The 15,131-nt window shown below is 41.7% G+C and overlaps 1 protein-coding gene across 1 annotated transcript in view; it reads left to right on the forward strand.

Moving 5' to 3' along the window:
• The window catches only part of ARSB (arylsulfatase B), a 217,876-nt gene that overhangs the window by 152,965 nt on the left and 49,780 nt on the right, over window positions 1–15,131 (forward strand). Inside the window, exon 6 of the mRNA XM_040421390.1 lies at window positions 2,407–2,477. Within this exon, the coding sequence (XP_040277324.1) occupies window positions 2,407–2,477 (71 nt within the window). The remainder of the gene's footprint in view (window positions 1–2,406; window positions 2,478–15,131) is intronic.

Consider the following 15,131-nt stretch of genomic DNA (forward strand, 5'->3'; position numbering starts at 1 on the left):
CCCTCAGATGAACACCATGAAAAAAAAAAAAATTGTGCTAAATAAGCAATTTTTTTTGTCACCTTACATGACAAAAAGTACAACAGCAAGCGATCAAAAAGGCGTTTGCCCACCAAAATAGTACCAATCTAACCGTCACCTCATCCTGACAAAAATGAGTCCCTACCTGAGACAGTCGCCCAAAAAATAAATAAAAATATGGCTCAGAATATGGAGACACTAAAACATAATTTTTTTTGTTTTAAAAAAGCTGTTATTGTGTAAAACTTGCATAAATAAAAAAAGTATACATATTAGGTATCGCCGTGTCCGTATCGACCGGCTCTATAAAAATATCCCATGACCTAACCCCTCAGATGAACACCGAAAAAAATGAAAAATAAAAACTGTGCTAAATAAACCAAGTGCCAATCAAACCGTCATCTCATCCCGCAAAAAATGAGACCCTACCTAAGATAATCGGCCAAAAAGATAAAAAAAAACTATGACTCTCAGAATATGGAGACACTAAAACATGATTTATTTATTTTTGTTTCAAAAATGATATTATTGTGTAAAACTTACATAAATAAAAAAAATAGTAGGTATCGTCGCGTCCGTAATAACTTGCTCTATAAAAATATCACATGACCTAACCCAAGTGAATACCGCAAAAAAATAAAAATAAAAACGGTGTAAAAAAAGGCATTTTTTGTCACCTTACATCACAAAAAGTGTAATACCAAGCAATAAAAAAGTCATACGCACCCCAAAATAGTGCCAATCAAACCGTCATCTCATCCCGCAAAAATCATACCCTACCCAAGATAATCGCCCAAAAACTGAAAAAACTATGGATCTCAGACTATAGAAACACTAAAACATGATTATTATTTTTTTTTTCAAAAATGAAATCATTGTGTAAAACTTACATAAATAAATAAAAAGTATACATATTAGTTATCGCCGCGTCCGTGACAACCTGGTCTATAAAAATATCACATGATCTAACCTGTCAGATGAATGTTGTAAATAAAAATAAATAAAAACGGTGCCAAAACAGCTATTTCTCGTTACCTTGCCTCACAAAGAGTAATATAGAGCAACCAAAAATCATATGTACCCTAAAATAGTACCAACAAAACTGCCACCCTATCCCATAGTTTCTAAAATGGGGTCACTTTTTTGGGAGTTTCTACTCTAGGGGTGCATCAGGGGGGCTTCAAATGGGACATGGTGTCAAAAAACCAGTCCAGCAAAATCTGCTTTCCAAAAACCGTATGGCATTCCTTTCCTTCCGCGCCCTGCCGTGTGCCCATACAGCGGTTTACGACCACATATGGGGTGTTTCTGTAAACTACTGAATCAGAGCCATAAATATTGAGTTTGGTTTGGCTGTTAACCCTTGCTTTGTAACTGGAAAAAATTAAAATGGAAAATCTCCAAAACAAAGTGACATCAGATTTAGATTTGCTTCTAAACTTCTAAGCCTTGTAACATCCCCAAAAAATAAAATGTCATTCCCAAAATGATCCAAACATGAAGTAGACATATGGGGAATGAAAAGTAATATCTATTTTTGTAGGTATTACTATGTATTATAGAAGTTAGAGAAATTGAAACCTGGAAATCTGCTAATTTTTCAAGATTTTTGGCCAATTTTTTCTTTTTAGGACTCATATCATCATATTGTACTTCATTCCACTGGTAAAATAATCTCAGAATGGCCTGGATAAGTCAAAGCGTTTTTAAGTTATCACCACTCAAAGTGACACTGGTCAGATTTGCAAAAAATGGCCTGGTCCTTAAGGTGAAATATGTCCTAAAGGGGTTTACATGTCCCTATGGTCAAATTATTTTTAATCTTTTCTAGGGGTGCCATACTTTTTTGTCCAGACCAGTTTCATTACTTTGTTTTTAAAAATTATTCTGTTGAACCCCAATTCAAAAGCAATGTCTGATTTCCATTTGCTGATTTTCAGTAAATGTTTATTTTGACTTTTGTCAGTTTCAGGTTATTTCAGTGACCTTTGTGGGTTTTTCTTGCTTTAAAGGAAGGGTACCAACAATTTTGTCCATTGTATAGATAGATAGATAATCATACTGTTAATAATTATCTGTTGTATATGAAATGTTTTTTGACCATTGCTTATCACCAACATATTATGCAGCGCTGTACTCAGCTATTCTTCTTGTAATTTATAGAATTCTCCAGAAATGTTATCCACAGTATCTTTCCTACAATAGTTTGTATGGGCAGCTACGTGTCATTTTCTTCAGTTGAGTTTTTTTTTTAAAAGTGCCTAATGGTTTATTGTCAAGCCAGTAATTTCCTAAGGTTATAACAAAGGAAGTATTAAAATAGAAAATGCAATTAGCAGATGTTAGAAGGAGAATAATGTTTGTTTTTTCTTTATTCTGTTTTAGTGAAGGAAGCCCATCCCCCAGAGTGGAGCTGCTGCATAACATAGACCCTCTCTTTGACGATAACTTCCCGTGTAAGTAACACGTTCCTTTCATTTCTCTCAGATCTTGCTGAACGTCATTAAAGAAGAGAAATTCTGGCTTCAGTTAAGCATGTATAGCTATGAGGCTAGGGGGCTGGAAATTATCAGGAATAGATGACCTAATCTAAGAGATCTTGCTAGAATTCGCTGTTACCAGCTCGCATAGTCACAATGATTAAGAGGGTTGTCCGGGCTACAGATCTTGATGACCTATCTTCAGGATTGGCCATCATCAATATAAGATCATGGAGGTCCGACGCCTGGCACCCCCACCAATTAGCTGTTTCTGAAGCTCAGATGCCATTCAATTGAATGGGAGCTGAGCTGCAGTACATTGGCACAGCCACTACACAATGTACAGATCCTTCTGCTTCCAGCCTCATACACTGTATGGTCTCCGGTGCCGCAGTATCCAGAAACAGCTTCCAGCTATCTCTCCAGATCCTCCTACACATATGCATGCTCGACTCAGCTGAGCCTACATATGTAGTGTATGGAAGATGGGAGAATGCTGCTGACAGAGTCCTTTGGCAGCGACTTATCCCCCCCCCGCTAACAAAAGGATCAGGCGTTGAAATCCAAAATGCGCAATACTTATCTCCCCCAACATCAGCTCCCAGGGAGAATCAGGGGGCCATACAGATAGGATTGTCAGCTGATCTCACCAAATTTAAAGTTGTGATACACCCTAAATAATTGTCAGCCAGACAAATGTTGAGGATACAATTGTATGGGAGGTCGATAGCAATAGCTGGACAAACAAGCATCTAAAGATGGCCATTCCCCGTAGATAGTTGTTGGCCAAACCTTTATTTGGCCACAGCTGTAACTTCTAATGGCTTCTCTCCCATGAAAACAGGAAATTGGGGGGTAAATTGGGGACACCCCATGCACATAAGATAGTTGGCCATTCCTGTCAAAATCGGCAGGTTCGAGCGGTGTTTGTCTAGTGTGTATGGGCACCTTTAAAGGGGTATTCCAGTAAAGGAACGTAATTTGTAGCTGACTGACATTAGCGACGCGTTAATGTCAGCACTACATAACAGTATGTTTGTTACATTTCACCCTCTAGCCATTCTGATAAAATAAGCACTTTTATAATATGCTAATGAGCCTCTAGGTGCTATGTGGGCGTAAAATCAGCACCTAGAGGCTCCGTCTACTCACCCTTTATCCCGCCCAGGTCCCCTGTTCTGCCCGCCCCGCTCCTCTTAAATGATGCCACGTTCCGCAGCATCGTTAATGAAATCCCGCGCCTGCGCCGTTCACTTCTGTATTTGGCGCAGGCGCAGTGAGTGAAGGATGCTCTCCTGATGCCGGCTTCCTCACTGTGACGTAGTCGGCGCAGGCGCAGTGAGGAATCCGGCACCAGGAGCGCATCATTCACTCACTGCGCCTGCGCCGACTACGTCACAGTGAGGAAGCCGGCATCAGGAGAGCGGCCTTCACTCACTGCGCCTGTGCCGAATACAGAAATGAACGGCGCAGGCGCGGGATTTCGTAAGCGATGCTGCGAACCGTGGCATCAATCAAGAGGAGCGAGGCGGGCAGAACAGGGGACCTGGGCGGGATAAAGCGTGAGTAGACGGAGCCTCTAGGTGCTGATTTTACACCCACATAGCACCTAGAGGCTCATTAGCATATTATAAAAGTGCTTGTTTTATCAGAACGGCTGCAGGGAGAAATGTAACAAACACACTGTTATGTAGTGCTGACAATGGCGCATCGCTAATGTCAACCAGCTACATAACGGTATTTCTGGTGGTAGAAACCCTTTAAGGCTGCAAGCTGTAACCCAACCAGAACCCATACCTATACATATAACCAGAGCTTCATTTTACAGTACCTTGCAATCCATTTGTCTAGCTCCTGTGTGAGCCTACAGCACACTGAGTGTCATGGCCCCTGATCTTCCCTCACAAAACTACAATCCCCACAATCCCTAGCTTTCCTGCTGTGAGTGTTGATGGTTACTGATTGGCTGCCTGATATACAGCCCAGTCACGCCCCCTCTACTCAGTAATCTCCAGCACACTGACACGCCCTTTGTTTCACAAGACATTTAGCTAGAGAATTGATAGCAACACACTGAGCATGTGCGACCTAACAAAGGCTCAGAGCTGCAGGTCGATGGCATGGTAATTTATGAGGAAACACAGAGGGTAGCAGAGGAATAAAACTACTTTTATAACTACTGAATGGTGAATATGTGAAATTTACATTATATTAGGTAATTATTGGTGATGAATTTGTCTAAAACATAAGTTATATTTATGGTAACCACAATACCCCTGGGCCTAGCCTGGGCTACACTGTAACTTTTTGTAGGGCAACTGATTTTAACTATTGAACTGCAGCTCCATCTAAATGAATGAATTCATTTGAATGCAATCTTGTGGACTGCAGCTGCAGTGGCGTAGCGTGGGTTGCCAGCACCCGGGGCGAGCCATGTACAGATGATGTAGTAGATGGGTATAAGGCCCCAGAATTCAGAACACACACACAGTGGGACCTGAAGTCTGGGGCCAGGATGCGGCAGGGTGGGCCAAATTCTCAATCCACCCCCCAACCCTACCGTGAAACAAATATGTGTTTGGACATTACATACATCACTACAAAATATACAGGAGAATACAGCACCACATACCTCATCCATCCAGTGATATCTCCTGTGATGTAGACTTTCCTCAGCGTCTTCATTCGAAGATAAGACCGCCATGACACCTTCTTTCAGCCGCGTCTCATCTCTGCAGAGTTTTATTATTATTAGTTATTATATATAATGGCCCCCTCTGTATATTATATAATGGCTCCTCTGTAATATTAGGATATACACTGCGTGCAGAATTATTAGGCAAATGAGTATTTTGACCACATCATCCTCTTTATGCATGTTGTCTTACTCCAAGCTGTATAGGCTCGAAAGCCTACTACCAATTAAGCATATTAGGTGATGTGCATCTCTGTAATGAGAAGGGGTGTGGTCTAATGACATCAACACCCTATATTAGGTGTGCATAATTATTAGGCAACTTCCTTTCCTTTGGCAAAATGGGTCAAAAGAAGGACTTGACAGGCTCAGAAAAGTTAAAAATAGTGAGATATCTTGCAGAGGGATGCAGCACTCTTAAAATTGCAAAGCTTCTGAAGTGTGATCATCGAACAATCAAGCGTTTCATTCAAAATAGTCAACAGGGTCGCAAGAAGCGTGTGGAAAAACCAAGGCGCAAAATAACTGCCCATGAACTGAGAAAAGTCAAGCGTGCAGCTGCCAAGATGCCACTTGCCACCAGTTTGGCCATATTTCAGAGCTGCAACATCACTGGAGTGCCCAAAAGCACAAGGTGTGCAATACTCAGAGACATGGCCAAGGTAAGAAAGGCTGAAAGACGACCACCACTGAACAAGACACACAAGCTGAAACGTCAAGACTGGGCCAAGAAATATCTCAAGACTGATTTTTCTAAGGTTTTATGGACTGATGAAATGAGAGTGAGTCTTGATGGGCCAGATGGATGGGCCCGTGGCTGGATTGGTAAAGGGCAGAGAGCTCCAGTCCGACTCAGACACCAGCAAGGTGGAGGTGGAGTACTGGTTTGGGCTGGTATCATCAAAGATGAGCTTGTGGGGCCTTTTCGGGTCGAGGATGGAGTCAAGCTCAACTCCCAGTCCTACTGCCAGTTTCTGGAAAACACCTTCTTCAAGCAGTGGTACAGGAAGAAGTCTGCATCCTTCAAGAAAAACATGATTTTCATGCAGGACAATGCTCCATCACACGCGTCCAAGTACTCCACAGCGTGGCTGGCAAGAAAGGGTATAAAAGAAGAAAATCTAATGACATGGCCTCCTTGTTCACCTGATCTGAACCCCATTGAGAACCTGTGGTCCATCATCAAATGTGAGATTTACAAGGAGGGAAAACAGTACACCTCTCTGAACAGTGTCTGGGAGGCTGTGGTTGCTGCTGCACGCAATGTTGATGGTGAACAGATCAAAACACTGACAGAATCCATGGATGGCAGGCTTTTGAGTGTCCTTGCAAAGAAAGGTGGCTATATTGGTCACTCATTTGTTTTTGTTTTGTTTTTGAATGTCAGAAATGTATATTTGTGAATGTTAAAATGTTATATTGGTTTCCCTGGTAAAAATAAAAAATTTGAAATGGGTATATATTAGTTTTTTGTTAAGTTGCCTAATAATTATGCACAGTAATAGTCACCTGCACACACAGATATCCCCCTAAAATAGCTAAAACTAAAAACAAACTAAAAACTACTTCCAAAAATATTCAGCTTTGATATTAATGAGTTTTTTGCGTTCATTGAGAACATGGTTGTTGTTCAATAATAAAATTAATCCTCAAAAATACAACTTGCTTAATAATTCTGCACTCCCTGTATAACAGGCTATTACATATTATAATAATACAGGGAGGGGGGGTCATTATATATAGTAATTATACAAAGGGTCCATTATATATCCTAATATTACAGAGGGGTCATTCTCTCTCATTATATATAATAATTACACAGAGGGGCCATAATATTGAATCATTATACAAATGGGCCATTATATATTATACAGAGGGGCCATTATATATAATAATTATACAAGGGCCATTATATATTATACATAGGGGCCATTATATATTATAATTATACAGAGAGGCTATTAATAATGGGCCCTCTGTATAATTCTAATATATAATGGGCCCCCTGTATAATTATTATATATAATGGCCCCCCTGTATAATTATTATATATTATGGCCCCCCTGTATAATTATTATATATTATGGCCCCACTGTATAACTATAAATTATAGTTATACAGTGGGGCCATAATATATAATAATTATACAGGGGGCCATTATATATTAGAATTATACAGAGGGCCCATTAATAATAGCCTCTCTGTATAATTATAATATATAATGGCCCCTATGTATAATATATGATGGCCCCCTTGTATAATTATTATATATTATGGCCCCACTGTATAACTATAATATATAATGGCCCCCTGTATAATATATCATGGCTCCTCTGTATAATATAAAACGGTGCCCATTCTTTCTAAATATACTGGCCTCCTTTGTATTCCTTCTGCCCACCTCCATAAAAAAAAAAAAAAATACTCGCCTCTCCATCACCTCTTGTAGTCTTTGCTTGGGCGTCCCGGTCTGGCGGTCAGGAACACATCACCGTGCCCTCCTGCGCCGCGTCATCACGTCATCTCGCGAGACCCGGCGCAGGAGGTCTCGGTGATATAATCGCGATCTCCTAGACTCCTGCGCCGCTCTACTGCTTCTTAAAGCTTCAGGCCAGGCAGAACGGAGGGGATGGGAGCCATAGGCTTCCATCACCCTCATTTTACTGCCTGGCGCCCCCTACAATTTGGCGCCCGGGGCAGCGGCCCCCCTGGTCCTACCCACGCTGCGCCCCTGTGCAGCTGTCATTCAATAGTTAAAATGAATCAGTCGTCATGGAAGCAGCGATACCAAATATGTGGAGGGGACTTTATTTTATATTTTATTAATTATTAATTTCCATTGAAAAATGCTCTTTGGAAAAAGGTGTGTGTGTGTGTGTGTGTGTGTGTGTGTGTGTGTGTGTGTGTGTGTGTTTAACGTGGATTTTTTTGTTTTTAGTAAAGTTTTATTTTTATTTTTTTACCACTTACTAGTGGTGATAACATTTTATTTCTTTTTTTCACTACTTATTAGTCCCACAAGAGGACTTTAGAATGTGGTCTAACATAGTACAGTGTATTATGCTGTCAGTAGAAACTGACAGGCACATTATCAGGCTGTGCCTCTGGCACAGCTTGAGAGGCATTGTCACATACGGGAACCTGCTCTGCCAAGGGTCAATCTATTTCACGCACTCACGACTGATTGATTTTAACTATTCAACTGAAGCTGCGTCCAAATGAATGAATTCAGTTGAATGCAATCTTGTGCTGCAGCTGTCATTCAATAGTTAAAATCAATCAGTCGCACTACAAAAAGTCTCAGTGTAACCTTAGGGCTCTTTCACACTTGCATTGTCCGGATCCGTCGTGCACTCCATTTGCCGGAAGTGCCCGCCGGATCCGTAACACCGCAAGTGAACTGAAAGCATTTGAAGACGGATCCGTCTTCAAAATGCGTTCAGTGTTACTATGGCAGCCAGGACGCTATTAAAGTCCTGGTTGCCGTAGTAGTAGTGGGGAGCGGGGGAGCAGTATACTTACAGTCCGTGCGGCTCCCCGGGCGCACCAGAATGACGTCAGAGCGCCCCATGCGCATGGATGACGTGATCCATGCGACACGTCATCCATGCGCGTGGGGCGCCCTGACGTCACTCTGAAGCGCCCCGGGAGCCGCACGGACGGTAAGTATACTGCTCCCCCGCTCCCCACTACACTTTACGATGGCAACCAGGACTTTAGCGTCCCGGCAGCCATGGTAACCATTCAGAAAAAGCTAAACGTCGGATCCGGTAATGCGCCGAAACGACGTTTAGCTTAAGGCCGGATCCGGATTAATGCCTTTCAATGAGCATTAATTCCGGATCCGGCCTTGCGGCAAGTGTTCAGGATTTTTAACCGGAGCTAAAAGCGCAGCATGCTGCGGTATTTTCTCCGGCCAAAAAACGTTCCGTTCCGGAACTGAAGACATCCTGATGCATCCTGAACGGATTTCTCTCCATTCAGAATGCATGGGGATAATCCTGATCAGGATTCTTCCGGCATAGAGCCCCGACGACGGAACTCTATGCCGGAACACAACAACGCAAGTGTGAAAGAGCCCTTAGCAGGATCTTCCAATTGTCTGCAGATAAATATCTCATGTTTATGGGTGGCTTTATGCTGACGCTCATTTAAAAAAAAAAAAAATTAAGACATGGCACTCGAGGGATGGTTCACGCAAGTTGAAGTACATTCTCCTGCTATGTTTTGTTTCTTGCCTTTGAGGGAACTTGAAGGTCATCCACACTTCTAAAATATCCAAAGCAGAATGGAAAATGCTGTCATGAAATCACTATTTTTTTACCAACTGTTAAATAAACTTATGAGCTGGACATGAGAATCTTCTGCTTCCTGTGGGACAGTTCAATACGCCCAACGTCATCTCTCATTGTTCCTAAAAAACTATCACTTTGCACAAGCCCATATCGGAGTCAGATCATAAGATGCTATGAGAAGGTTAATGACTATAGACTGGCACCATATGTGTATTTGCCGGTGTACGTAGTTTTTTCCATATTTTATGATCTTGATCTGCTAATTACGTTTGGACCTCTCTCTCTATACACAGAGTTAATTCTTTGGTTTGGATTATAGCTGCCAATTTTCTTATGGCCGCAATTCCCCGTTCAGGGATTTCCCTGCTCCCTGGCTTTACAATTAACCTGCCTCCTGCCGAGTCTTGTATGGTAAAAGATGTTGACATCTGGTCATACATGCAATCAAAGCTCTATGTTTCACTCATTCCCAATAGATTCCTTTAGGAAAAATCTGTGTTATTGAAAATTTGAACCCGTAAAGAAAAACAATTGTGGATTCTAACATACTCGCACGTCTCGAATGGATCTGTTAATGGGAAAATGTCAATGTCGCCAAAACTTGAAGACCTTTCCAGACTGCTAGTTTCATATCTAAACTTTGTATATTAGATGGAGAAATAAAACTTAATAATATCAAGATTTCTTGTAATGAGACATGTTTAAACTAAGATGATGTTAATCCCTTAATGAGCAGCTTTTTTGGGGCCTAAGCGACCAAGCAATTTTTCGTTTTTCATTATCGCATTTCAAGAGCTGTAAGATTTTTATATTTCCATCAATAAGCTGAATGAGGCCTTGTTCTTTGGAGGACAAGTTGTAGTTTTTAACACCTTAAGGACCTTGCCAGTTTTCACCTTAAAGAGGACCTTTCACTAGAATAAAAAATCTAGACTAAGCATACAGAAATGGAGAGCGGCGCCCAGGGATCTCCCTGCACTTACTATTATACCTGGGCGCCGCTCCGTTCTCCCGGTATAGCCTCCGGTATCTTCATATGTTCAGCTCAACTGGGTGGATCCTGCCGGCGTCTCCTTCTCCCAGGCTGTAGCGCTGACCAATCGCAGCGCTCAGCTCATAGCCTGAGAGTTTTTTTTTTCTCTCAGGCTATGAGCTGAGCGCTGCGATTGGCCAGCGCTACAGCCTGAGAGAAGGAGACGCCGGCAGGCTCCACCCAGTTGAGCCGAACATATAAAGATACCGGAGGCTATACCGGGAGAACGGAGCGGCGCCCAGGTATAATAGTAAGTGCAGGGAGATCCCTGGGCGCCGCTCTCCATGTCTGTATGCTTAGTTTAGATTTTTTATTCTAGTGAAAGGTCCTCTTAAAGGACCAGGCCGTTTTTTGGAAAATTGACGTGTCACTTTATGTGGTGATAACTTCGGAATGCTTTTACTTATCCAAACCATTCTGAGATTGTTTTCTTGCGATACATTGTACTTCATAGTAGTGAAAAATTTTTGTTGATATAATTCACCTTTTATTTATAAAAAAATCCAAAATATACAGAAAACTTGGAAAAGTTAGAAATTGTCAATTTGAATTTCTCTGTTTTTAGTGATACATCGAAGAGAGTTATTACCATACATTCCCCATATGTCCACTTTCATGTTTGCATCATTTTGTAAATGTAATTTTATTTTTATCTTATAAGGCTTAAAATTTTTGAAGCAAATTTTTTTATTTTTAAGAAAATTTCCGAAACCCATTTTTTTAAGGACCACTTCAGTCATGAAGTCACTTTGTGGGGCTTACATAGTGGAAACCACCCATAAATGACCCCATTATAGAAAGTATACCCCTCAAGTTATTCAAAACTGATTTTACCAACTTTAACACTTTTAGGTGTTCCACAAGAATTAAAGAAAAAAGGAGATGACATTTTTAAATGTCACTTTTTGGGCAGATTCTCTATTTTAATTCTTTTTTTTTTCCTGTAGCACATCAAGGGTAAACAGCCAAATAAAACTCAATATTTATTACCCTGATTCTGCAGTTTATAGAAACACCCCACATGTGGTCGTAAACTGCTGTATGGGCACACGGCAGGGCGCGGAAGGAAAGGAGGGCAGATTTCACTGGTATAATTTTAAGTTGCACCCCTAGAGTAGAAATCCCATTTTGGAAATTATAGGATAAGGTGACACTTTTACTGGTACTATTTTGTGGTATATATGACTTTTGATTGCTCTATATTATGCTTTTTGTGTGGCAAGGTAAAAAAAAATGGCTGTTCTGGCACAGTTTTTATTTTTTGTTTTTTACTGTGTTCGCCTGACAGGTTAGCGTATGTGCTATTTTTATAGAGCATGTTGTTATGGAGGCGACGATATCGGATATGTACTACTTTTATTTTTATTTTGTTTCTGTTTTACATAATAAAGCATTTTTGAAAAAAAATCATGTTTTTGTGTCTCTTTTTTCTGAAAGCCATATTATTTTTATTTTTTGGGCAATTATTTTATGTAGGTGCTCAGTTTTTGTGGCATGAGGTGACAGTTTGATTGGTACTATTTTGGGGTACATACTACTTTTTGATCGTTTGGTATTACACTTTTTGTGATTGTATAGTGACATCAAATTTATTTTTTGGCACGGTTTTTATTTTTTGTTCTACGGTTTTCACCTGACAGGGTAAATCATGTGATATTTTTTTAGAGCAGGTTGTTACGGATGTGGCGATGGGGAAGGGGCTTTAAATTGAAACTTTAATCTTTTTTTATTGTTAAAAACACATTTCAGGGTCTGATCCCTGTTTCAATACAGCACAATACATCTGTATTGTGCTGTATTGAACTGTCAGTACCTTACACTGTAAGACGCTGACCGTTGCCTAGGAGACCCAGCCTTGGGGCTGGATCTCCTGGGCTTCCGTAGCTGGCAGTCCCGATGCCTGTGCAAGGCATCGGGGCTGCCATAGCAACCATCAGGTCCCAGTCACTGCAGCACAGGGACCCGATGGGGATGTACAAGTTGCCGCAAACCCCCTGTATGCCGCGGTCAGCGTGACCGTGGCATACAGGGGGTTAATCCTCCGGCATCAGTGTTTTCAGTATGTGAGATAAATTTTGGGATAATTGAATAGTTCACGTCGTCATGGATGCAGCAATACCAAATATGTGGAGGGGACTTTATTTCATCAATTATTTTTTTCATTGAAAAATATTCTTTCAATGGAAAAAAGGTGTGTGGATTTTTAAAAAAATAGAGCTTTATTTTTTTTTTTTACCAATTACTAGTCCCACAAGAGGACTTTAGAATGTGATCCTCTGATCACTTACATAATACACCTTACTACTTACATAGTACATTGTATTATGCTGTCAGTACAAACTGACAGGCACGCTATCAGGCTGTGCCTCTGGCACAGCTTGATAGGCACACACTGAGGGAAGACCTGGGGGCTCTCATTAGACCCCGGTTACCATGTGAAGACATCAGCACCCTGCGATTTCATGTATGGTGCCGCCAATGCCTGACAGAGGGAGTTCCCTCTTCTGAAACCTCTTAGATGCCATGGTCATTATTGACACTTTTGACAATCCAGGCCATTAGAGCAGGAGCCTGGCTGTCATGCTAGAGCCAAGAGCCTGCTCTTTGCTGTAAGGGAGACCCTTAGACAAGATATCTGTAAAAAGGCAGCGGCCCAGCCCAAGGCACCTTAGTGATAATAAAAAGGTGTATTAGTGGACACTAAGGGGTTAAAGACCGTTAACTCAAGCTAATGTGTTTTTCAGTTGCCTTAAAGGGAATGTGTCATCAGATAGTTAACATAGTTTATAAGGTCGAAAAAATACATCTGTCTATCCAGTTCGGCCTGTTATCCTGCAAGTTGATCCAGAGGAAGGCAAAAAAAAACCTCTGAGGTAGAGGCCAATTTTCCCCACTTAAGGGGAAAAAATGTCCTTCCCGACTCCAATCAGGCAATCAGAATAACTCCCTGGATCAACGACCCCTCTCTAGTAGCTATAGCCTGTAATATTATTACGCTCCAGAAATACATCCAGGCTCCTCTTGAACTCTTTTAGTGAACTCACCAGATAGTGGCATATTGTTTTAATCAAGTTTTCATTTTAAAAAATAGGGGGGCATTTATCAAACTGGTGTAAAATAGATCTGGCTTAGTTGTCCATAGCAACCAGTCAGATTCCTCCTTTGATTTTCGAAAGGAGCTATGAAAGGTGGTATCTGATTGGTTGCTATGAGCAACTAAACAAGTCCTACTTTACACCTCTTTGATAAATCTCCCCCATAATTTCTTAGACTTTAAAGCATACCTGAGTTTTCAGCCATATTATCCCCTGGTTCAGCTGCTAGCTAGATGCATTTCACTCAGGAGCAGGGGGCGTATTGCTTCTGTAAAATCTGCTAGCAGTGTACGGCTGTGACGTCCTTTCCTTACTTACTACTGTTTCCAGCTCCAGAGCTCACAGAGGAGATTAGGGACAGATCACACTTTAAGGGTACTTTCACATTAACGGCAGGACGGATCCGACAGCCTGTTCACCCTGTCGGATCCGTCCTGCCACTATTTCGCCGTGCAGCCGGACTGCCGCTCTGTCTCCATTGACTATAATGGGGACAGGGGCGGAGCTCCGGTGCTGCACGGCGAGAGACCACCGGACTAAAAGTACTGCATGTCTGACTTTTTAGTCCGACGGCCTCTCGCCGTGCTGTGCTGGAGCTCCGCCCCAGTCTCTATTATAGTCAATGGAGACAGAGCGGCAGTCCGGCCGCACGGCGAAATAGCAGCAGGACGGATCTGACAGGGTGAACAGGCTGTCGGATACGTCCTGCCGCTAGTGTGAAAGTAGTCTAAAGCACACATGATGCTCCTATACTCTTCAAAACATGTGTAGAAGCAGTTCTTTTATCAGGCTCAGTATCTCGGCCAGCTCTGACATGCCCCCATTTCCTATGAACCATCTGAGTCTCTGTTACTAGGAACAGATCTTGCCTGACAACAGGCAGTGGACTGCAAAGTAGGTGGAAGTGAGATCCCTAGTGGCCATTTTTTCAGGTGGATTCAGGCATAGTTTTAAAATGCAGGGATTTAGAAATTTGCTATTTAAACCATCCTCTATCAAATCAAATGAAAGTGTGAAAGTACAGGGACTCTTTAAACACCCTCTAGGTTTTGTAGTGGCCATGAAGCCTAATGCTATGCTGATACTTTTAAGCAGTTATATCATTGTCAGTATTAGGCCTCATGCACATGGCCGTGGTATCCCGACCTGGCATCCTGCTGAGAGCAGGAGCGCACCGCGTCATTGGTTGCTATGATGCCGTGCGCTTCATGCCGCCGCTGCACTACAGTAATACACTCGTATGATCTATACGAGTGTATTACTGTAGTGCAGCGGCGGCATGAAGCGCACGGCGTCATAGCAGTCAATGACTCCGTGCGCTCCTGCTCTTAGCAGGATGCCAGGTCGGCATACCACGGACCGCTCACGGCATATCTCTAGCGGCTGTTAACAATACCTCAGGCTACATGGCCGCCCTATAGTCTTCTAAAGAACATAGACTTAAAAAAAATCTAGTCAGAAAATAGAAATAATTTGAAAAAAAGAGTATATATCACTCACTAGCTTTTAAAG

This window comes from Bufo bufo, chromosome 2 (assembly GCF_905171765.1).
Source record: "Bufo bufo chromosome 2, aBufBuf1.1, whole genome shotgun sequence".
Lineage (NCBI taxonomy): Eukaryota > Metazoa > Chordata > Amphibia > Anura > Bufonidae > Bufo > Bufo bufo.